General features: G+C 44.6%; 2 protein-coding genes across 2 annotated transcripts in view; one reads left to right on the top strand and one right to left on the bottom strand.

Moving 5' to 3' along the window:
- Positions 1-409: 409 nt before the first annotated feature.
- Positions 410-1036, bottom strand: LOC116630632 (basic proline-rich protein-like). The gene has a single exon (XM_032401308.1). The coding sequence runs from the start codon at positions 1034-1036 to the stop codon at positions 410-412; it is 627 nt and encodes a 208-aa protein (XP_032257199.1).
- A 211-nt stretch (positions 1037-1247) lies between these two features.
- The window catches only part of BMPER (BMP binding endothelial regulator), a 248508-nt gene continuing 226595 nt past the window's right edge, over positions 1248-23160 (top strand). Inside the window, exons 1-2 of the mRNA XM_032401800.1 lie at positions 1248-1498; positions 2546-2631. Of these exons, the coding sequence (XP_032257691.1) occupies positions 1366-1498; positions 2546-2631 (219 nt within the window). The 5' untranslated portion in view covers positions 1248-1365. The remainder of the gene's footprint in view (positions 1499-2545; positions 2632-23160) is intronic.

The raw sequence follows: 23160 nt of genomic DNA, 5'->3' as shown, positions 1-23160 counted from the left end.
TTCGGACGGAGGATATCCGCGGGGCTTGCGGTCGGGCTCGCCGACACCCAGCGCTGCAGAGGCAAGAAGGGCGCAGCCAGGCTGCGACGGCTACAAGAGCTCCAAGCTCTCGAGGCCGCCGTGGCGTCCCCCGCCCGCCAGAGATTAGCCGCCCGGCAAGTCCCTCCCTCTTTCGCGGGTGAATGAATGATTAGTCAAACAGCACCTCCCCGCCCCAATGAGCCAGAGGTTGGAAGGGAGGAGTCTTGGAGCGACTGTTTCTCTTTTTTAAGGGCCAAAAGCGTTCGCCTCTGTGCTTTTATTAATCGACCTTGCATGTCGTTTCAACTTCTGTCCTCCCTAGAGTCAGGACGCGCAGACACATAAGCCCAGAACACTGGTGTCGAAGACGCCTCGCCCCTCTGTGCGCTCAGCCGGCAGTCCGCTGGTGCGCCCCCGCCAGAGGGAAGCAAAGCAAGGAGTGAAAAGTTGCTGGGCCCCTCCTGCGCCCCTTCCCAAAGCTGGGGGCACCTGGGAGACAGCAGGGTGGTGAGGCGCCCCTGCGCCCCATTTTCTGCTTTCTCATAGGGTTGGGGCACCCTGGCGTGAGCAGGAGTGGTGTGGCATCTCCTGTTAGGGGAGGGTTCCCCCGGGAAAGGGAGGAGGCACCGAGCGTGCCGGGCGGTGGAGACACGCCTGCCCGGCTCGGATCTGCGCTCCGGGGTTGGCGGCCTCCCGCGAGGGGCTGGGGAGCCGGCTGGACGCCCGGCTGAGACGTGTCCGGGGCGCGGGGTTCCTGCGCCCGGGCGCCCCCAGCGGGTTCCGGGAGGCGGCCGGTGCGCCCCTGTCTTGGGCGCGGGAGCGAGCGCGCGCGCGGGTCGGGCGGAGAGCCGGCGGGGCCGGCGGGAGGTGGGGAATGCAGGAGTGGAGGACGCGGCGGCCGCCGCAGCGGCAGCGCCCCGGGCAGTAGCTGCAGCCCGGGCGGCGGCGGCGGAGCGGCTGTGCGCAGTCGGCAGCGCAGCCTCTCTGCTCGGCCTATCTCCGGCTGCTCCGACATCCCCTTCCTCCCGGCCCCATCTCTGGCGTAGGGTGGCCGACGACTAAGCCGCTGCGAGCAAATCCCTAAAAAAAAAAAAAAAAAAAAAAAGAAAAAAGAAAAAGAAAAAAAAAAAAGCCGCATTGGAGGAGCCTGGCCGCAGGACCCCTCCTCCCTGGCGCCCCTCACCCCTCGCTCCCCCTCCCCCCGCTCCCGGGCGCCCGCCTCCTTCCTTCGCGGACTGTCTCCCGACTCGCCGGCTGAGAGCCCTTTTTGACTGCGAGCGGCGGTAGCGGAGCAGAGGCGGCGGCGCGGGACCTGCAGTCGCCCGGGATTCCCTCCAGGTGACGATGCTCTGGTTCTCCGGCGTCAGGGCTCTGGCGGAGCGTCCCTGCCGGCGCTCGCCCGGGATTACCTGCTGCGTCTTGCTGCTGCTCAATTGCTCGGGGGTCCCCATGTCTCTGGCTTCCTCCTTCTTGACAGGTAGGGGAGGGGGCGGGAGGGACCGGCCCTCCGGGACGCTGGCTTAGTACCTGGGAGAGGAGGCGCTGGCTTGCCCCGGGGACGGGAGGGTGGGGAGCGAGCACCTTGGCGCCTGCCACTCGCTGCCGATGGGAATGAAGCGAAGTCCGCCGTGTTAAGGGGTGGGAAGGCAGTGAGTAGGTTAAGGGATGGAGGACCGAGAGGCTGTTAACACGAATATAGTGATGATAGAAATTCTTCTGTTTGAATTTGAGAAATTTCTGTATTTTTGTTGTTTTCCTCGGCCCCTGTTTTGATTTCTTCTCCTCCAGTGCACATCAAGGAAAAAATTCGCACCGTTTTCCACACATCCTTCTTTCTCACTCTGTAAGGTTCCAATATAGCTTCTGTGTTCGCAGTGCTTTTTTAAAGCACTAGCTCTCCAGACTTTGAATTTAAAGAAACCGTCATATTTAAAAAGGGTAATACTAGCAGGATAAAATAATGATATGCTTTCAGGCAGGTGAAGACCTCAGCTGCTATTCTGAAGGACATACTTTACTGACACCTGGTGCAGAAAAGAAAATATTAAGTCAATTTTTAAGAGAAGAGGCGAGAGATTGTTTCAAAAAGTGATTTAAACTCAAGACAACCTGAGGCAGATTCATATAAAGGCCTGTTCGTTGACGCAGTCCTGAATTTTGTTCAGCCCTATTGTCCACTTTGAAATTTTTTTTTGCATATGGGGGTATGTGTTTAGTTGAAATACCTTCATCAAGGAGGAGTATTATTAAAGATTCAGTGAAATAGTTGGATTTGTGCTTAAGCCATCTGAGAGCAGAAAATCTATCTCTATATGACAGTCTTTTTTTAAAACTTCAAATAAAACTATTTAAAATAATTATTTTTTGGGGGGGAAATTTGTTTTTGTTGAGTTTGATAATTTAAAACTCATTAGGGATTTCTGAATTTGGTAGTTGCTTCAAAGAAAGATTAGTGTAAAATTAGATGTTTGCAATAATGCCATTAAACAAAATTTAAATTGATTTTTTTTTTTTTTCACTTCAGGTTCTGTTGCAAAGTGTGAAAATGAAGGTGAAGTCCTCCAGATTCCATTTATCACAGACAATCCTTGTATAATGTGTGTCTGCTTGGTAAGTATAGGGATCAGGTAATGTGAAGTCAATTACTCCCTTTGACAAGGTGAATCCATTAAACGTAATAATATAACCAGATCTGAAAAATTGTTTTTAGTCCTTACAAAACTGCACATAGCTGGTGAGTTGAATTCAGCTGAATTTCTGAGTTTTATAACTTTGGTAATTTATATTTCATGAGGCTTAGGATTCTTATTTTTGACATCATCCTTATAGAAAAAAAATTAAGATGGACTTTGTACAGCACTGTCCCAGTGATAATTACTGTTGACACTCTTAGTTCCCAGAGTGGCTGTTGCCACCAAATCATAGGTGCCATCAAACTTTCTGCCTTGGTTCTATCATCTTAGTGAGAAAATGATGAGATAACATTTAGGTATAAAGGTCAGGGATAAGATATGTGACAAAGGGTAAGAGAGGTGACAGTCACAAAGAAGAAACCTGAGGACAAGATGTAATCTTGGATTTCTTTGCCTGTTTTATACCCTAAGATCTCAAAAACAGTCTTTATATTTCTGATCTGGAAGCATGAGTCAGAAAAGACATTCTATCCCTAACAGAGAATGACACTTGGCTGTCGGCTGCTTAGTTAACACTGGCAGTGACAATAGATTCAAAAGCATAATTTGTTGCAATTTATTTTAGTTTAAGAGTTAATGATAAGATCGAATGAGTAACCACATGGGGGAGATTAAGTTATATGAACAAGAAGTTCTGAGATGAAATAGGGACTCACAAGGAGCAAAATTTTTGCTTCAGAGTGTTTTATATGCCAATCGCCATTGGCAAAACTTGGCTAAGAACTACACATCACAAAACCCTGCTGGAAGAACATTCAGGCAGTCAAATGCAAAGCCCCAAAGTGATAGATGACTGCTAGTTATCAGATGAACATGCTGTGTGGAACTGGGGAGGGGAGTCTTCTCAATTTAGGGGAAAGCCAAGCCATCTGGGTTTAAACTACCCAAACTTTTTCATGACAAGGGATGAGGTCAATGTTGCAAAATGATAAATGAGTGAAGGTGAATGCCTGTATCAGATGATTAGCAGGTTCTGAAGACTAAGGGAATCAACAGAGACAGACTAAAAATGCAGTACATCTGCTGCGATGGTAAATATTGCTGCCTTAATAAAAGCCGAGAGGAGGGGCTCTTTGGATTTTGTTTATGAGTTGCCATGTTAATTAGTGATCCTTCACTAAAGGACCTGTTGAGAAGAAACTTGGCGTTTAAATTTTATATCCATTTTATATTTACAAATGCGGTGTGTGTGTGTGTGGGGGGGGGTGGAGAGGGAGAGATAACCTTCCCGGTTCATTGATCTTATCTGTATAATACGAATGAATTATTTTATCTTAATCTCTTAAGATTTTGGGGGTGGGGAATTCCTGAGTAACATTTAAATGTGCTTGGAGCTCCACATGTGAAAATACTGTTTTACTCCTCAGCAGTCTTACTACTCATGAAGTTTAAACATACAGTTTGCAAACTGTTCCCAAGTAACATTATGAAAAATTCTATACAGAACAATCCCCCTTCTCAGTATTCTCCTCAGGGTGGAAAATAGTGCCTTTCTCTGAAAGCACAGCCTTACTGATAATAAGATAGATGTTAGAATCCTGCCATTTTGAAGCTAAAATAATGAATCTGAAGAGAAAAGATGAATGAATTGGAATTCAAGTGGGAATGATTACTTATCCTGGAAAAGTATTGATTAAGCTCAGAAGGACAGTCAGTTCATTTCTATCTAACATTTAGAGGTATCTGCTTTGAGTGCAAGCTGTCAGGAATCCTTTCTAAACAGGTGAAGTCACGACTCTGGCAATCCAACTCACTTGTTACTTTGTAAGATGCCTCAGAGTTCTTTCAGGAGCCAAAAGGTCCAGTGATATGTTACCCTGACCTTGCAGGGGTGTAGGATTATGGGACCCCAGCTGTCATAGTTAGTGCTTCCCAAACATTTGTAATGACTTGATAAAATTGAGAAGGAATAGGGGATTGGCCACTTCTATATTTGTGTGTGTTCTTGTAAGTTTCCAATGGATCCACTGCAGAACAAGGATTTCAAAGCACCCCAGCCTGCTGTGAGGCTGGTTGGCGTTTTTACACTTAGGTTGGAAGGTAGCCATATTTAGCAGATAGATAATATCAGTGGTAGCAACATTTATATTGTTGGCACTTATCTAAGCCTGCATTATTTCATTTAACCTCCACAAAAATCCTTTGAAGCCCTTTACCCCCATTTTACAGACAAGGAAACTGAGGCTAAAGGAGTCTCCTAGCTTGTGAAGTTCATATTTTAGTAGATAGAGCTGGAACTAGCTCTCGGTTTCATCTGCCTCTAGAGCACATCCCTATAATCGAGTGGAACAGGCTATTTGCTTAAAGATGTGAAAAAGCAAGAAAAAATTAGATTGTTGAGTTATTTTACTTCTTGGTACTGCGTGAGTTATTTTGTTTTTCTCTTTTGAGTCTTTTTGGAGTTCAGTTAGCTAACATTTGTTAATCACATTATATGAAAGGAAAATCTCGTTACGATTTCAGTTGACTTGCAGGGAGCTTTAGTTGTGAGCTAGTTTTATGTATGTACATTAAAAGGGTATGTAATAGTCAAAACTGTACTTTGGATAAAGAAAATAGTCATATTTAGTTTGTGTTGGTCTAGCCTTTTGGCAAAAAGGTACTTAAAGCTGAGCACAAGCTCATATCTTATTTCATAACATGTACTAAAAAAAAAAAAAGCTAACCTCAACGTATGCTTAAAAAAGACGTAAAATGTTACAGTTGGGAGGAAATAGGTGGCACAAAGTCCTGTATATAATTACGGTGTAAAAGCTTGAAAAACCCCACAAAATCAACTTGGCCTGATTTAAACTTTTAAGCTCTGAAATGTTTTAAAGGTGGAATGAGCTCATTTCTGTGGGAATTTTGAGGATGACAGTGGATGCAGTGGCCACGGCAAGCAGAACTGAATAATTGTATTCTCATTTATCCTCATCTGCTAAGGCCCAGCATCTTGCCAGAATCAGCTGTGATCCAAGAATAACCTGTCTGTTAGCTGGTGATGGATATAGTTTTAAAGTGTAGGAGTCAAAAAGCTTCAGTTCATCTATTCAAGGGGAAGGTGAGAAGTTGGGCCACTGTCATGAAATTGAGGGAATCTGGTAGGCACTTTAAAGATGCAAGTGCTCCATTGTTTAGTTAGAAAGCAAAGCGTGGCTTTTCCCCACCTTAAAAAATGGTCTTTTATGGGGCTGGGGAAGAAAAGGCTCAGACTTACTGCTGTTTTGTATGATTCCCCCCCCACCCTTTCTGCTGGAATTTCCCCCCCCAGAATGCCTAGGAAAACACATGGGTGTGCCTTTCTTGAAGTACGGTGATAAGTCACCTTCAGATAATGAACCCAGAGCAATTCTTGGGATCTTTTGGGCATCCCCAAATCCACCAAGTGTGCCTGGGAGGTGGTGCTCCTCCTTCTTGTCCCTTTCCACCTAACTGTCACATAGAAGGAAGCAGGACAAGCCAGTGAGTTCAGCCCGATACTGGAAACCTGAGAAAACTTTGGGGGCCAGGACTCAGAAAACCAGAAGTCAGTCAGAGCTTAGTTTGGCATACATTTGTTCAGCAAAAAACATTATTCTGAGGTTTAAATTTCCTCTTTTAAATCCAGAGGTGCAATGTAGAAATGGACCCTCTGCTCATAAAAAGCAATGTGAAATTTGGTGTTACAAGAAGGGGCCTCCACCTATCTTGGAGTCAACCAAGTGGTGAGAACAGAGGAGACTTTGTCTGCTGTCTTCTACTTTTTAATCACAAAAATCCTCTGTCACTAAACAAGTAGCTACCAGCATCTTCGGTTGTCTGGGGTGCCTTATCTCTGTAAAAATCTCATTTTTTTTTTATTGTTTAAGTTAACTGGCTAGAGAGTAGATATCTATTATCTGAACAAGTGTTAGGCACATGTTTGAGAATGAGGGAGATAATGTTGTATCAGGATTCAATTTGTGTGTGTGTGTGTGTGTGAGGGGGTGGGGAGAGAGAGAGAAAGGAAATATGAAGTAGTCTACATGTGTTCAGACAGATACTGCCCTTAGTATGTGCACATATACACAGATTGCCATATTTTTTGAAAATTGTTTCGTATCATGTTTAGACTTTGGATGCTCACTAAGGCAGTGATTGGGATGTGTTTGTTTGTTTATTTATTTTCTGTTTAGAAGGTGTTCTGATTAATTTCCTTTCCACAAAATGGTGTATTCAATAGAGCAGTTTTAAGGGGAGGTAACTTATTTATAGCATTGTGCTGGCAAGTTCACCAGTACCAGCTCTGAGGCAGTTATTTCTACCCATGCTTTATTGAGGCTGAGAGAGGCCGAGCAAATGTCCTGAGGTCATACCGTTCCTAAGAGACAGATGGGGATGTGAATCGAGTGCTTTCTCCACTAAACCGATTTGCTTTTACTAGTTGTTTACTATTTAAAAACACCTATAAATACTTCCAAGGGCTTCAGAGAGTTATTTCAACCTCTGCAAAGCTGACACAGGCTCTCTTTGGGGGCAGTTAGAGTGATTTTGGTCTTGTAGCACACACCAATTCTGGAATTTGGGGGGCCCTTTCAAAGGAAGACCCGCAGTTCAGGCAGCTTTTGTCTGGCATTGCATCATATTTTGGCAAAGAGCTTGGGTGCTGGCATCAGACAGGCCTGGGTTCCAATCTAGGCTCTGTCACTCACTGGTGGTGAACTTGGGAAGATCGCCTTACCTTTTGAAGGCTTGGTTTCCTCATCTGGAGAGCGGGATGAACGTCCATACGAAGCTCAGAGAGCTGCCATGAGAATGAAGTGAGCGGCCGCATGGAAGGCTTGGCCCAGAGTTTGGCATGGAGTGAGCTCTCTAGAATGATTCATTGTTGTTGTTGTTGATGATGACATTATTGTTTAAATTCTTATTTCCTCACATGGAGTAGGATGCAAAGTTTCATCAGAAAAGGAAGAAAAAAAAAAAAAAAAGAAGAAAAAGCATGGGGATAATGATTCCAAGCCCACCCATCATTATGAATGAACAGGGCTAAGTCAGGAACATTTGTGGGCTTTTCTGACCCTCCAGACTTGGACTGGGCTGATCTAGACGGCTTCCTTATTGGTCCAGTGGTCTGCGAGCCCTGGTGTAAGTTTTCCCCTTGCTCTCCATTAAACACTAAAAAAACTTTCCATGGAAGAGGGGCCTCGTTTTTCTGCAGAGTATTTACATCTCTATGCCTGTGGGGTCACCTTCACTTGTACTTTTATTGGCAGAGGGATAGAGTTGGGACTCAGGAGCGCCGTAATTCTGGAAAAACTGCCTAGTGGTCTGGCAGCATGGGGATTTTCCTGGCCCGCCTCGTGGAAGTCTCTCAACCCCGTTCCAGACCTGAGCGGGTTTTTGCTGCCTATTTACTCGTGTGCTCCCCTTCCCCATTCCCATCCCCATCCCATTTCAAAGATGCTTTCATTTCATTCGTAGACTCTGGCCTTTCAAGTGCACACCAGTGGTAAACTGTGTTTTAAGTGTAGGAAATGATGCTGAGGAAGGGGAGCCCTTCTGCCGATTGGGATACGGATATGGTGAGGCAGAAGAGGAAGACATAGTTAGAAAAGTCAGGCAAGGCAAAACGATGGAAAATAAAGTGAATTAATAGAAATTTGTGGCACTAATAAAGGATATCACTTTTTCGCACCCTCTTCTGTGGCACTTCTGTCCAGCTGATGGTATATTGACTCCTTTGTGATAAAAAGAAGACGAATAACACCACCTTTCATGGCGCCGGGAGGTCAAGTGTGCTTGTTGAACTTAGTTAAGATCAGCAAATGAGCTGAGTGTATATTTTAAGACCTCTTGATTCCCAGATCTAATTCTATAAAACACTACTCAAAGCACTAGGGATAGCAGGTTATAATTTCAATAATATTATTCTTTCTTCCTTCTCTCCACACTTCATTCTCCCCTTCCATTTTATTTTATTATTTTTAGCCTTTTCTGTGTTTGAAGCATTGTGCTGGTTGGGCACCTCGGGGAGGCAAAGACCAACAGGACAGATTCTTGCCCACAAGCTAATGGGGGAGAAAGACCCAGGCATAAATAAGTTCCACAGGAGTGACAGAAAGAGCACTATAATCGACTCGAACCCAAGTACTAAGGGAGTTGCAGTTGAGTTCTGACTGGATTACCTGGGACCCTGACAGGTGGAGGAAAGCTGGTCTTTGCAAGGCATTGTCGGAGGAAGGACACAGAGGAGTGTGTGCCTGGGGACTGTGGAGTGGGCTGAGTCCCGAGCGCCCGAAGCTCTGGTAGAAGCTGGAGGTAGAAAGCTGGGTGCAATAATAAGGAGATCGGTTCCACTCATGTAATTGGGAGGATTTCCTATTTTGGTGCAGCCACATGACACCATCAGATGTGTTTTCTATAAGTGCCTCGACGATTTTCCGTGGGCATGTTTCAAGTGTGGAGAGGCTGGGGTTTGGACCACAGCCTCCAGGGATGTGTTGAGAGCGGTCAGGCGAGGTCAGGCGAGAGTAAGCAGCAAGCCAGTGAGAGCAAGGAGCATGGGCAGTGGGAATGGAAGGAGACATGGGGGCAAACCAATGTTGCTCATTCTTTTGAATTTCTTTAACCACCTTCCAGTTCTAGAATATGAGGTTTAAAAGACTCCAGGCCACACCCAGCAGGACAGGAGTTAAAATGCAGTGTCATTATGGTAGAGTGATGCACTAGGGTGTATCTGTAGCGGTCACTTTGCTAATCACTTGGTGCCTCTAGAGCAGGGAGCTGCCACCTGAATAGAAGAGTTTACTTTCCAGAGCAGCCTTTTCAAAATTCCATTTTTGCTCTCTATTGTTGCATGACTCATTTGGCAAATTATTGCATCTGTTAGATATTGCCATGCTAGTATGTGTTCTCAGTGGTAGCACAAATATTATACAATAGTCAAAATTGGGTAGCCCCCCTTAAAAAAACCCCTAGACTTGCAGAGGAATTTTAGAGCCCAAGTTGATAGAACTTGACAATAGAACAGATGGCAGAAGTGAGAGATGGGGTGAATTAGAGGGAATTTCGAGAGTTCTACCGGTGGTATAGACAATGTAGGAAGAGAAGAGGTCACTGATGTGGGTGTGTGAGAATGAGTTTAGACCTGATGAGTTGGCTTTGATGACCTTCCAGGTAGAAGGGCCCAGTAGGCTTGGTAGAGAAATCAGGACCAGAGGACAGAGACATCTGTTAACTGCCTGAATTGAAATACACTTCAACACTTTGGGAATAAATTATTTGTCTACATTGAGCTTTCAAGCAATGGGCCTACAAGAGTAATTAGAAGAAGGGTTATATTTAAGGGAAGGGTAGAAAAGGAGAAACCCATGACAGAGATTGAGAAGTTGTTATAGGAGAAGGAGCAGAACCAGGAAAGTACAGACCAAGGCTGAAGATGTTTGAAGAATAGAAAGACCAGTGGTAATAAATATTGCAGTGTTAGACTGAAGATTCTAGGAGAATATCAAAGAAAGAACTTTCTCATCATCTTATGGGACTATTGGAAACAATCAGTGATGGTGTCCACCTCCCTAGTACCTGCTCTACATTTTCACATGGAATAGAGTTCATCATAGATGGAATTTGCTGGAACCCTGTTTGATAGGAATCCAGAACTAAGATTGCTGTAGGGATTTTGAAAATTTAGAGCAAAAATCAAATTTTCCAAACTTTGATTTGGAAAGATCTTAGTAAAAGTGAATAAATAGCACATGAAATTTTAAAAGGTACCAAAACAAAACTAATTTCATGGATAAAAGTAATATACTTTTCCAAACATCTTTGGAATGTTTCTATAGTTAAGTGCAAAATGGACAAGGCCACGAGGCCTTTTTTTTTTTTTTTTTTTTTTTTTATTGAGCAACAATATAAAAGAGTCTGGCTAATATAAAATCTTACCATTATAAACTTTCAAGTTTGTTCTATTAAACTGCTAATGGTGCTTTAAAAAATATTATGATATAATTTAATCCCTTAGCTAGATCTTCAGGAAAAATATTTTGTCTTCACTAAATGTTTAATATCTGCTTTGTCATTGAAGTACAGCTGTGGAGTGGCAGTGTTGGTGTCTGAAATTATGGGTTCAAGTCTCATGGGGGCCACCTGCTATCTGTGCATCACTGAACAGGTGACCTGTACTCTCTGAGCCTTAGTTGTGAGTCCTGGGCAAGTCGCAATGGTGTGTGCACCCTTCAGCTTCACCTCTAAAGAGGAATAATCATGCAGACCCTAATCTGTTGACTGGAGCCATTAACTGAGGTGATGAATGTGGGTTAAATGCACTGATGTTTGTGAAAGGCCTTTGTTAAGAGTATAAATGGAATTATTAAGGGCAAGAATTTGAATAGAAGAAAGTAAAGTGTATGCCATAAACCAGTTTTTAGCAGATCATTTAATAAGTATATATTTTTAGGAACAATAGTGTAGTGATTCCTATGTCTACTCCTTAAAAGTTGTAAGGCTTTGGGTGAATTGCCTAATATTCTGTATCTCTTTGTCTTTATTATAGGGCTTTGGTCAGAACTGTGGGTTAAAACGTGTAAAGTTCTAGGGGCACCTGGGTGGCTCAGTCAGTTAAGCGTCCGACTCTGGATTTTGGCTCAGGTCATGGTCTCAGGGTCAGCATGGACTCTGCTTGGGATTCTCTTTCTCCCTCTCCCCTTCCCCCATGCATGCTCGTGCTCTCTCTCTCTCTCTCTCTCTCTCTCGCAAATAAATAAATAAGTAAAATCTTTAAAACAACAACAGCAAGCCTGTGAAGTCCTCAGAACAGGGCCTGGAATATGGTAAGCCCTCTTGAAGCGATAACCACTGCCACGACCACTGTCGATGTGATGCTTTTAAGAAGTGATGAAATGGACTGTTCTTATTTCAGTATTTGTCGACACTTGCGAAATATGTTTACTGTGAACTTCTGTCAGGGTAGACAAGGAACTTCAATAGACGTGACTGCTGTCTTTTCTGATAGAAGATGGAAAACGCTGGTCATCTCTGGGACTTAGCAAGATGGATGGCTGCTCTGTTTTTCATCTTCCAAGGCTCACCTGCTTGGTTGGCGCCCATCTACAGACAATCACAGCGTTGCGTTCGTAGTGAGGCCTAGTTGTCCTTTTTCAGCACTTGCCATTGAATCAGGAGGTGGCAGGTGGGAGGCAAGGATGTAAACCTAATTCCTGAGTGGACCTGCTGAGCCTGGCCCCTGTGAGGCCCCTCCGTCTGAGAGCGTGCAGAGTCCTGCTCTCTGACCGACCACAGTCACTCCTGCATGCCCGTGGTGTGGGGCCTCACCCTCTCCAGGTTAATCCCAGAGTCACTGATGTGACTGGATTTGGACTCCATGCAGCTTTGAATGTTTGCAACCCACAATCCCGTCACTTGCTCTGAGGGTGTGCGTCGTTTTCTTTCACCAGCATGCTCTGTGTCGTGGTGTAGGTACTTGGGTGAATTTATGTCTTACGAGATGAAGTCTGAAAGTCTGAGAACCTCGTCCAGTCATCTCTGCAAGCTCCGTATCTTCAGTGAGAGGTCCACAACCTTGGGACTTGAGTAGGAGTCAGCCTGGAGTTTCCTGTTTATAGTTTGGGTTGTTAACACTTGGGCTAGCTCCCCCTAGAATGGAACTCCAAGTTCCCAAACACGATTCTCCCAGAGAGTTTGTCACAGAAGGTCAACCCTCTCTATAAAAGACATCCTAAATAATCATTACAAAAACACACTTTTCCCTTTCAAAGGAATGTACTCACATTTGAAAATTTAGAGTCCTATAGACATTAAGACCGGCTTTTCTTTGTGACAAAAGGAACATTCCCTCTTAGAGAATATCCTGCTGTCAAATGCAGCAATGTGCATGACAGTACAGGAGGTGTGAGAGGGAAGAATCTGGGATTATCTCACTTTTGCTTTCATAAGTCACAATGAAAAATGCCTCCCCATCCTTGTTGCTGCCCCAGCCGGTCATTTCCTCCCCCTTCCAGTGAGGCTAGCTCCAAAACCTTGACACAAGCCTTAATGTTTATATTGGGTTTTGGATGTTAGCTCCCTTGGCTTCTGGAAGCTGAGTCTGTTGAAAATTATGTTTTTCTTTGAAGGACAAAGGCCTTATTGTATGTACATGTCGTGTAGTGTAATGAGGTTTTTTTTTCTTCTCTTTTAATGTTAGGTAATGGGTGGTACTAACCCAGATCTGCCAAATGAGAAGTTCAAAGGTAGGTCTGTAACCTGAATGGCAGTTTTAAGGTTTCACGCAGGTAACTCAACAAGAGAAAATGAAAGGGTGGGACAAGTAGCATCTCCACTGATGAGACCATGTTCCCCATATGCCCTTCTTTGATCGAATAACCGTCAAGTGACTCTGGGAGAGGACCTGCAGCATGAGTGATGATGCCCCAGAGACACTTCAAGGAGAATGACAGTAATAATAAAAATAATAGAGATGACAGCAGCCCATTTTAACTTATAAAAGCAGGCATTTCCAAAATAGCTCTTGTATTCTTGGTCAGATAAATAGATTTTGGCTAGATGGTTTTTCATGGCCGCTGAGGCTGTCAGGCGTAGGCTGAGCATCTTATTTTTAGAACCTGTGCGGTGGGTCTCTTGGCTGGTGCTGCGGGCCCCCTCAGCTGTGGGTGACCTCAGGAAGATGAGATTGGGCGACCGGGCCTGGCCCACAGAAAGGAGGCATGAAGACCAGAAGGCCCAAAGTTGTTCTTGTATTTCTTTGGGCCTCACTGAGAGGCATTTTTAGGTTCCTTATCTTAATTTTTTCCTCTTTCTCTATAAACATTGCTTTTCTTTCTTTCTTTCTTTCTTTTTTTTTAACCTATCTTTCCTAGGTTTCTCTCTGAGAAGTCTGTGGACCCCAGCAATGGCATTAAGGTTCCTTTCACCCCTCACTGCTTTCTTTTTAGTGAGCAAAGTAATGACATTTGCATCCTTTTACATATTTATTTTTAGAGCTTCTTATTGGAAAATACCGGGGGGATTCCTTTGCTATTTTATTTCCTCATTAAGCAGAAGTGTCTGAGGCAAGATATGACAATTGCTCGCTCTTGGGTCGGATGCACCTGCATTGTGTCCGTGGTCTGCGGTGCTTGAAGCTTCTGCCTCTGGTAAAGTCTGGCTGTGCCATGTTTGACTGCCTCTTTCTGTCCCTTTACTTTTCAAAAATTCACAAATCCTGGAGGCTCTCACAGCCTGCTGGGTCTCTCTTGCCTTGTGGATTTAGAGTGTAAAAGCAGTAGCATCAAGACATTTCACATAGCAGTGTTTCTTGGTCTCGGGGGGGACATTATTTTCTGAATGAGAGGACATGAACGATTAATCAGATATTCTCCCGCTGGAGATCTGCTATGCCAAAACAGTTTAGGGTCTCACCATGTACATGTGTTTATGCTTCTTGCGGGGAACGGGGCCGATTGGAATTGAGATGTGGTGATTTCCTGTTTTCAAGCACTGGTGAAACAATGGTTCTGTGCCCGGTGGACTCATTCGAGGTCAGCTCCCAGTCCCATTAGCACATAGGTGAGCACTGGGATGGAAATTCCTTTCCCCTACGAGGTGACTCAAGTCAGAATTTGGGGAAAAGCTGGATGGCCGGGAAGGGGGCAGGGATATGCCCTTTTCTCGAGTCTCATTAGTCCAGGGGTGGTTTCCTTTGTACGAACTAGCTTTTCTTTCTCCTTACTGGGATGTGCTGGGCATGCATGTCCCACAGAGCAGTGGCTTCCTTGTTCTTGTGAGTGCTTGTGGGTGTGCGTGTAGGGGAATAGTTGGGATTTATTAAAAACATGCACATTTTTTTTCCTGTTTTGTATAAACCATACACTGGACAAGGGCAAAGAGAAGCTTGCTTAAAGTAATTTACACGCTATTTGGCCAAGTGACAGACATATACAGTTCCCAGATTTTGGTGTTTGGTTGAAGTGTATGAAAATTTTGATATTTGGTGAATATCAAAGAAACAGCAATTTTTGTGGTTCAACCTAATTCATACTTTGAGCATCTTAAGACTTTCTCACTGGAGAGAGTTACTCTGACAGGTTATTGCAATGTATCTGAATGAGGGGGCCTTTAAATTAAGGCTGAATTTACACTGGGATCATATACTAAACCTAAAATGTGGTGAAATAGTGAAACATGAACACCTCTCAATCTCTGGCCCCCCCAGCTCTGAATTAACGGGCTCTCTGTATATCCGCAGACCCCTTCTGCTGGTAGTGGGGGTGGAGAGGAGGTAGAGAGGGAAGCATTCACCTTCGTACCAACGAGAGGGAACACAGGACATGGTGTGTGCTCGGCAGGGAGCGTGGGAGCTGAGTTGCAGGACTGAAGGAGGAAAATGATTGATGGTCATTAAACTCAGCACGTATTTATTGAGCATTTATGTTAATAGTGGCCTGAGGCACTGTGAGATTGGAAAAACACTTTTTGAAAAAATGAACAAAAAGATTAAATTATGTTCCAGATAGTTTTGAAGTTAGATAGCTTATATTGCTCTAGAGTTCTTTGCAAATTGATGAACTAATGTAAGCCATAGATATTAACTCTTGGTTGGAATATTTGATTAATCAGAACAAATTATTATTCCATGACTGTGATAGGTTATACACACACACACACACACCCCAATGTGCACGCGCATGCATAATATGTATGTATTTAGTGTAACATAAGATAATGGAACTAGTTTGCAAACTACCTTCTATCACTAGAGTCTAAAATAAAAGTGTGAACGTGGGATTGAACCAGTAGTCGTGTGCGTGTGGGGGGAGCCCCTTCGAGCGGAGTTTTGGGCACTGGTGACAAGGAGCAGGCAATTGAGTCCCTGTGGCTGGCGGCCCCTCCCTCTTCCTGGTCCTCACCCAGATACTTCAACATGACTGCTTATGTTATCTCACACTAACAGGTCAGTGGTAAGGATTTTGCCTTGGCTCTCAGTTTGTAACGTGCCTAAGAACCAGGAGGGAGCTTGTTAAAAATGCAGATTCAGGGGTTCTCCTCCAGAGACTCTGACTCCAAGGTCTGGTGGAGACCGAGAATCTCCATTTTTAATAAACTCTTCCAGTGACTCTACACGGAGGCCCATTTTTGAAAAACTCTTTCCAACTGAGGTTAGTGGAAAGAGAAGGATGTATAAATAGAAACATAAATATAGGTAAATTCCTTGATGAAGCAACATGTCAAATAGGGGTTTGGGACAATTGAAGTTCTGTTATTGGTACAAAACTTAACAGTGGGTCAACTCCCATTTATAGATTATTGTTTTTGTGGGGGCTTTCACACAATTCTCTTGCACGTTAATGGTATTTACTGAAGTGCTACTTTTTCTCTCCATGTCCTTTCACTCTCAAGCCTCTTCTAGTCGCCTGATTGGAATTAATCATTTGTTCTTCGAAGACTTATGTTGGTCACTCTCGTTATAACCCTTACTCCTGCCTACCCTGAAGTTTTGTTGATTATTTACATGGCTGTCTCTCCTGTTGGACTTTAAGCTTCTTCAAGGCAAGAATCGTGTCTGACTTCTCACTACCGTTCGAAGCATCTAGAATAGCACCTCTTAACAATGATTTTATGAATAAATACTGTGTTCATAAATTAGGGGAAGCCTGAACGTCAGTTTTTTCAAAGCCACACTGTGAGTTAAGGTAGGTAGGTTTTCTCAAGAAACCTATTTCACAGGTGAAATAATTAAAGCTCAGAAAAGTAAAGCAAGACACAGCTCACACTGCAGATGAGCCAGAGTTGGGACTATGATTCTAGTACAGGAATCCTGCACCAGCCCGGGTAGACTCCACTGAGATATCTTTCAGAGAATGTTTCCTGACCACAAGGGTTGAGAAAGCACCCAGGGTGAGGGGGGTGAGTGAGAGACACCCAGCAAATAACTTCCCCAGGTTTTAGGTTTTTAAGAGTCCCTGCAGTCCAGTTAGGTAGAGTCCTGACTAGCGCCTTTGGGTGGGACAGGCTGACCCTCTGGGTTGCTGCCAGCCTTTTTGTATGATGGATTCCCACAGGGATACACTCTGTTTTCTTTGGTCTTTCTGTGATGGGCAGCAGCTGCAGAATAAAGCTGATGTGACATATGTTTGTTGCTTCTTCAGCATGAGCCAACTAGATGTAGCAATTTGACAAAACAGCCAGGGTTTTCGGACTGATTTGCTGGGATCCAGCAGCATCTGGAGGAAACAGGTAGTCGATAAGGAGTGGAGGACCAGGTGAGGTGGGGTTTGGAGACACCCCACTGCAACCCCTTCCATTCCCAAACCTCCATAATAGAAGCTGTTTCCTTCTGCTAACCATTATCTGTGCAGCACATACCTTCCTCATCCAGAACAGAGGTATTCTGGGAAACTTGAGCTCTTTTCTCTCTCTTTATGCCACCCCATTTGTGCTCGCACCTTCTTTTCCTTGATGAGGGAGAATGTAAAGTTGAGCTGTTGCCTTCACTTAATTCTGGTTGCATTGCTAAACTGTTTCCCATACTTTTAATGAGAATCCTTAAAAAAATTTTTTTTTTAAATTGGCCTGGCATTCCATTGTTCCAGGGTTTCACCTTTATCATCTCCATCTTTTATTATTTTTTACCATGTTATTTTCTTTCTCTGTTATTAGCTCAGCATTTCCATGATGTCACCACTCCTCAAGTTTTCTGTCTTGTTTTCCTCAGTTTCAGTTTCTAATTCTTGGTTTCAGCCTGATAATGAGACGCACAAACAGAATTACAGTGGGGTGGTTGTTCTTCCTACAGAAACCATGGCGGCCAGACATGTGAGGGATGGGGTGGGGAGCCGTCTGGCACACGCAGAGTTGGAAGAACCGGTGGAAGGCCAGGGGGCAGGCCATTTGTGATAAGGATTAAGGGGTCAAGAAAAGGATGGCTAGGAACAGCTAAAGGGCTGGCTTAGATCAGAGCTGAGTGCCCAGGTGGGGGGTTAGTAAATATTTTCTGCTAATGATGATGTGCTGATATCATTGAGCCTGGTGGAGAGAATGCCCAGGGGAACTTTAAGAGCCTTGCAATATCTGGGAAGGAAATCCTTTGTTGAAAGGACAGAGAGGAGTACAAATCCCACAGTTGCAACATATCTTTAGCTCCAGCTTCTCCGCTGGCCTCTCTGCCTCTTGCTCACTTCCAGAGTGAGCCCCAAAGTGGTTGTGGGGTGTTGGCTTCCCTGCTTCTTGGCCAGCGCCTGCCTGTGAGTCCAGGCCTCTTCCCTAGATCCCTCTATCCTAGTTACCCTGCTGTAGATGAGATCACACTCCCAGCTTTGAGCCACATTTGCTGGGATCAGAAATTGAAAGCAGGGTCTGACTGTGGACTCTATTCATCCCAGGGCTTTGGCTCTAGGTCTTAGTATAACTGAGAAGGAAAACTTAAAGGATTTCTCCCTTCCTTTTCTTTCCATTACTCCTAAGGGTTAATGTTCTCTCCCTCCCACAGTCTTCCTTAATACTTAGCTAGACTTTGGTCACTAGGCTCTGGTGGGTCTGAGCCTTGTTAGTTGGGGATATTGATCCTATTGTCAACTCTTCTAGTCAGTCAGAATTTTCCTAAACTTGAGTCTACTTCCTCAGAGATGTAGCTTGGCAGGCACGGTGTTTATTAGCAGTAGGGGCAAGAAGCACACAGCAGCGGTCAAGACATCTACTGAGCCTCAATGGCTGACAGTGACAGGTCCATCCTCAAGTATCCTGGTCTCTAGGTATCTGGCATGGTGGCAGGTGCTGCAAGAAGGTGACCCCTGGTGGTCACTGGATTCATGTAATAATCTCAGGCAGTGATTTGGTACAGGTGTGTGTGTGTGTGTGTGTGTGTGTGTGTGTGTAAGGACTTCGCATGTGTAGTATTCTCTTAGATTTGCATGATGGATTTATAAGAATTTTGTTTATCTGGCTACTCCTTCCTGGACTTTTTTTTTTTTTTTGCTGGGTCTTTCATATCTTCTCAAACTTTAAATATTGGAGGGCCCCAAGATCCAATCAAGACATTTTCTCTGTTTACATCTTGCCCTAGGTGATTTTATACAGATTCATGGCTTAAAAACCATCGATATGCTGAATGTTCCCTCATTCATGCTCCCAGGTCTCTCACTCTTCAAGGGCAGACTCCTATCTGAATGTGTACATGGATGTCCAGGAAACACCTCTGACTTAAGGTGGCCCCCAACAGAGATCTCTGTCCCACCCCTTCCCCAAATCTAGTCTTTTCCAGCCACCAGTGTCAACCGCAGTGTTCCATTTTCCCAGGCCGTCAGCCACGGGGTTTTTGATTCCTCTTTCTCTTATACCCTATGTTCAATCTATGAGCAAATCTTGACAGCAAAACCTTGAAAATATACCCGAGAATTTCTGACTACCTCCATGATCACCCTTTTTTTTTTTTTTTTTGCCTCTATGATATATTATCAACCAGCGACCATTTAAAAGTATATATCCAATTATTTCAGTTATTTATGAAAGACCTTCTGGTAACTTCTCATCTCAGTCGAAACACAGTCTGAAGTATAACCGTGGTCTGCAAGGCCCTCCCAGATCTGGCTCCTGATGCTGCCTCTGGCCTCCCCTTCCATTGCATCCCTCTGCCCCTCACTGTGCTCCGACCTCACTCCTGGGCTCCCAGCACACATGATACATAACACCCTCTCAACAAGGGTGCGTTTGTTCTTTCCTGTACCTGGAACATACTTATCCAATATATTACCTATTCTCATCCCCTCACTCTGGTCTCAGAGGAAATGTTTCCTTAGTAGAGGCTCAGAAAGATTTGGGGGAGGGGTGGGACAGAGATCTCTGTTGGGGCCATCTTAAGTGGGAGGTGCTTCCTGGACATCCATGGGCACATTCGGATAGGAGTCTGCACTTGAAGGGTGAGAGAGCTGGGAGCATGAATGTGGGAACATTCCGCATAGTGATGGTTTTTAAGCCATGAATCTGCATAAAATCACCTAGGGTAAGGATGTAAACAGAGAAAGCATCTTGACTGGATTCCATTCTCCCCAGTACACATTGTCACTCTGTGCCCTTGTCCTGCTTCATTTTCTCTGAAGTCCCTGTCAGTGCCTGTTACCATGCAGATACTGGTTTCCTGTAGGTCTCCCAACTAGAATATTGGCCATGTGAGGATGTCGAATCTGATGTTCATGCTGTACCCCCAGGGCCCGAGACAATGCTGGGCCCAGTCAGTGCTTATAGGTCAGATAAATGAGGATGTGCTATTCGTGTTTAATTTTTTTGATTCCATAATTTGATCTAACTAATTCCAACCACCAAAATTAAATCATGAAATTTCGTTTCTACTCCAAATTCTGCTTTTTCTATAATGGTTTGCCTTTTTCATAGCTCACATGACTTTGCATATCAAGTCTGATTGGTGGGGAAATTATACAAATACATTAAAAGACGAAAAGTTGTTGCCAGTAAACAATAATATAGTCAGAGTAAAATATATAATTATAAACAATAACAATTATAAAACAAAATTTTTCCTATAGAAAGCTGTTTTTTTTTAAAGAAGCTCTTACTGCTCATACTTGGTAGCATGATCATTATCCGTTTTGGAATATGAATTAAAATTCAGTATGTTGGTATTTTTATACTTTACCTAAGACATTTTACAGTTGCAAGACCAGCAACTTTTCTTTCTTTATAACACCTTAATCAAACGTGGATTATATGCAAAGTTTGCATTTGTTGATTGTTTAATGAATTTGAAAATGAAAGCTATTGGATTCAAACTGCATTCTAAACCTATGAAATACATCTGTGGCTTCTCTAGTTTCTTCTGACACCTGCATGTGGCCCTTGGGAAGGCCTTGGTGAAGAGAACATGCTGCTAATGGCCCTGGTGAATGAGTCAGACCATCCCTAGCTCACAGAATTGTCCTCATATGGGAATGCTATCTGGGGCTGGCTTTTTCAGTTCCAGCCAGCTAGAGGGCCCATGCTTCCCTTTGCTGCCCCATCTGATGTTCCTCAGGCTCACTGGACACCCTCTGTAGTCAGTATCGATGAGAGGACGACCTGGGAGCAGGGATCTTTCCAGCACCCGATGCATCACACCGCCCTTACCGTTATCCGGAGGCAGGACGGTAGGAACCAGCTCTAAAGCCTGCCATCCCAGGGGTCCCTTTGAAAGCCTCTGTGATTGCTGGTGGTCGGGGTCAATTGTGCAGATGTCTTTAAAAGTGTCTCACTAGTGACCAGAAAGTTACTTTGTCAAGATGACAGATGGACTGCGAGCAGCCCCTCCGCCCTGCCTCTTCCCTGTGATGTCAGCTCCATTTACTTGTCAAGAGAAGGTATTTTTGTAGCTCCCAACAGCGCGCGCGGGCTTTCATGGGCAACCTGTGAAAACGCTTCTGTTCTGTCCTATGAAAAATCTGTTCAGTGGCTTATTGTTGACCCACAGGAGTCGGGGGCGTTTGAGGACCTGGTGAGTCCCACCCACTGTGGGTGATACAGGCAGCGGCGTGTGCTGACGAGGGGGCACCTTTCAGGGCTGGCCACGTGAAGACATGGTTTGCCACCGCCAGTCACCCAGGCAGGACACAAATGGGGTCTAAGACATTCTGCATGCATATTTCGGACATTTTCCTTCTTGGCAGAGAATCATCTATGTGCACTATTAAAAGGGTTCGTTGAGTTCTCAGCCCCTTTGTATAGCCAGGGAGCCCAGCTTTCGCATGGCCGTGGGCCAGAAAAGGCACTGCCGAAGTCATATCTTCATCTCTCCTTCCTGAACATCATATTGCAGCCTTTCCAATGGAAGTTGCTCCGATTTTATTATTGTTTTTAACTCCTTTACCTTCACTCCTCAGTCTCTCCAGTCCCCCTGCCAACCTGGTGGGCAAGCTCCATGCTGTCCCCCAAAGGGTGGGAAGCTGGCTTCTGCCCTCTGCGTCATAGGTCTTGCTGGTGGTTGGAGTTGGGCTCCCATCATCTGGAGAGTAAAAGAACTCACCGGAAATGCATACAGATGTTCATAGAATTTTATCTCCCCTTTCCTTTTCGTTTTCTTTTCGGGTGGAGGAAGAAACGGATTCATTATTCTTCATGTGCTGAAGGGCGCACAGCGATGTAAAATAATCAGAGGTGTTGGGAGAGGTGGCTGGACCGCTTGTGTTTGAGGCTTTGCAGGACTCCAGCCCCTCTCGAGCCCCCAGTCAGGAGTACGTGGACATTTTCTTGGAGCACTGGCTCCATCCTACATCCCAGCTCTTTGATTCCCTTTTGCTTGGGGAGGGGAGAGGAGTAAGCTTGGGGTCAAATAAAGAAAGGATGGCCACCTTTATTCCTCTCAGTTCACACACCTGGCTCCTCTCCCCTGGCAGGAGGGGACGAAGTCCACCTTCTGGTTTTCCGTCCTGCTTCTGGGAGCCCGAGTTGTCAAAGCTGCATCTGTGATGGCGTCCAGTGGTCCAAACTGGCTACTCTGTGTTCCATCCATTATAGTTCCGTGAGCGTGGAGCTGCCAGCCGACCCCTTGCTCAGACGATGTACAGTCTAATAAAAACCAGGCAGTGCTACTTTCTTTGGGCTACTATTTTTATTTGGTGGTTATTTCTTTTGTGTTCTGCCATCTCTAATGTTTTGGTTCTATTTCAAAATATGATTAAACAGAATGAGGAGCTGTTTGACACTGCCCTGTTTTAAATCAGAGTTGTACTTGAGTAGCTGGGACATTCTAATGGTCTGTGTTTCTTTGTTCTGAGAGTTCCTTGAAAAGGCAAAAGAAAAAGCCAGACCTACATCCTTAAACAGCATAAGACCCCAAACAATCCCTTCCAACAAACTAAAGCCCATTAAAAAAGAATTGAAATGTCAGGTAAGTTAAATATAAAAAGGCCTCCTTATTAATCCCCCATTGCTTCTGCTGGCACGTGTCATATTTTCAAGGTACAATATCAGGAGAGCACTGTCATTTAGTGATGTATTAGGGCCATATATCATCAGAACATCGTCTTTGTAGAGGACATGGGTACTAAAAGACACGACTCTGGCCAGACAGAACAGCAGGGGGTCTTACTTCTTTTCTCCACCCCTCCCGCCCCTCCTGCCATTTTCTTTAATCTCCCTCTGTTTTGTGTTGCAGAGAAGTGAATTTCTTCATGGGATATGACTTGTTGCAAAATAATCGGGGGGCCCCAGTGGGCTTCATAAAGTCTTTTAAATGGCTGAGCTTCAAGAGCAGCTTTGTTCAGAGTTTGCACTGTTAGCCGGGCCGGGGAAGGCGGCATTTGCCAGGGTCCGGGTCTCTGGGGTAAAGGCTTGCTGAGCTTAGACAGGAGGAAGAAAGAATAACACTCCCAGATGTAGCGCGATGAATTGTGTGATGTTCTTGCAAGATGCTTTCACATTAAGTCTCCAAAAATATATTCTTGCAAGGTATTTTTACCTCTAGACTCCAAAAGGATAGCCTCTGGAGGCTGCCAGTCTCCCGTGGGAGGCACCCTCCCGCTCAAATCCA

Source organism: Phoca vitulina, unplaced genomic scaffold, assembly GCF_004348235.1.
Source record: "Phoca vitulina isolate PV1807 unplaced genomic scaffold, GSC_HSeal_1.0 scaffold4, whole genome shotgun sequence".
In the NCBI taxonomy this organism is placed as follows: Eukaryota; Metazoa; Chordata; class Mammalia; order Carnivora; family Phocidae; genus Phoca; species Phoca vitulina.
The sequence above is the reverse complement of the archived record's forward strand: the minus strand, read 5'-3'. Positions and strand labels throughout refer to the sequence as shown.

Excerpts from the sequence above, each read along its gene's own strand:
- LOC116630632 (XM_032401308.1), bottom strand. The coding sequence starts at position 1,036 with ATGTCGGAGCAGCCGGAGATAGGCCGAGCAGAGAGGCTGCGCTGCCGA.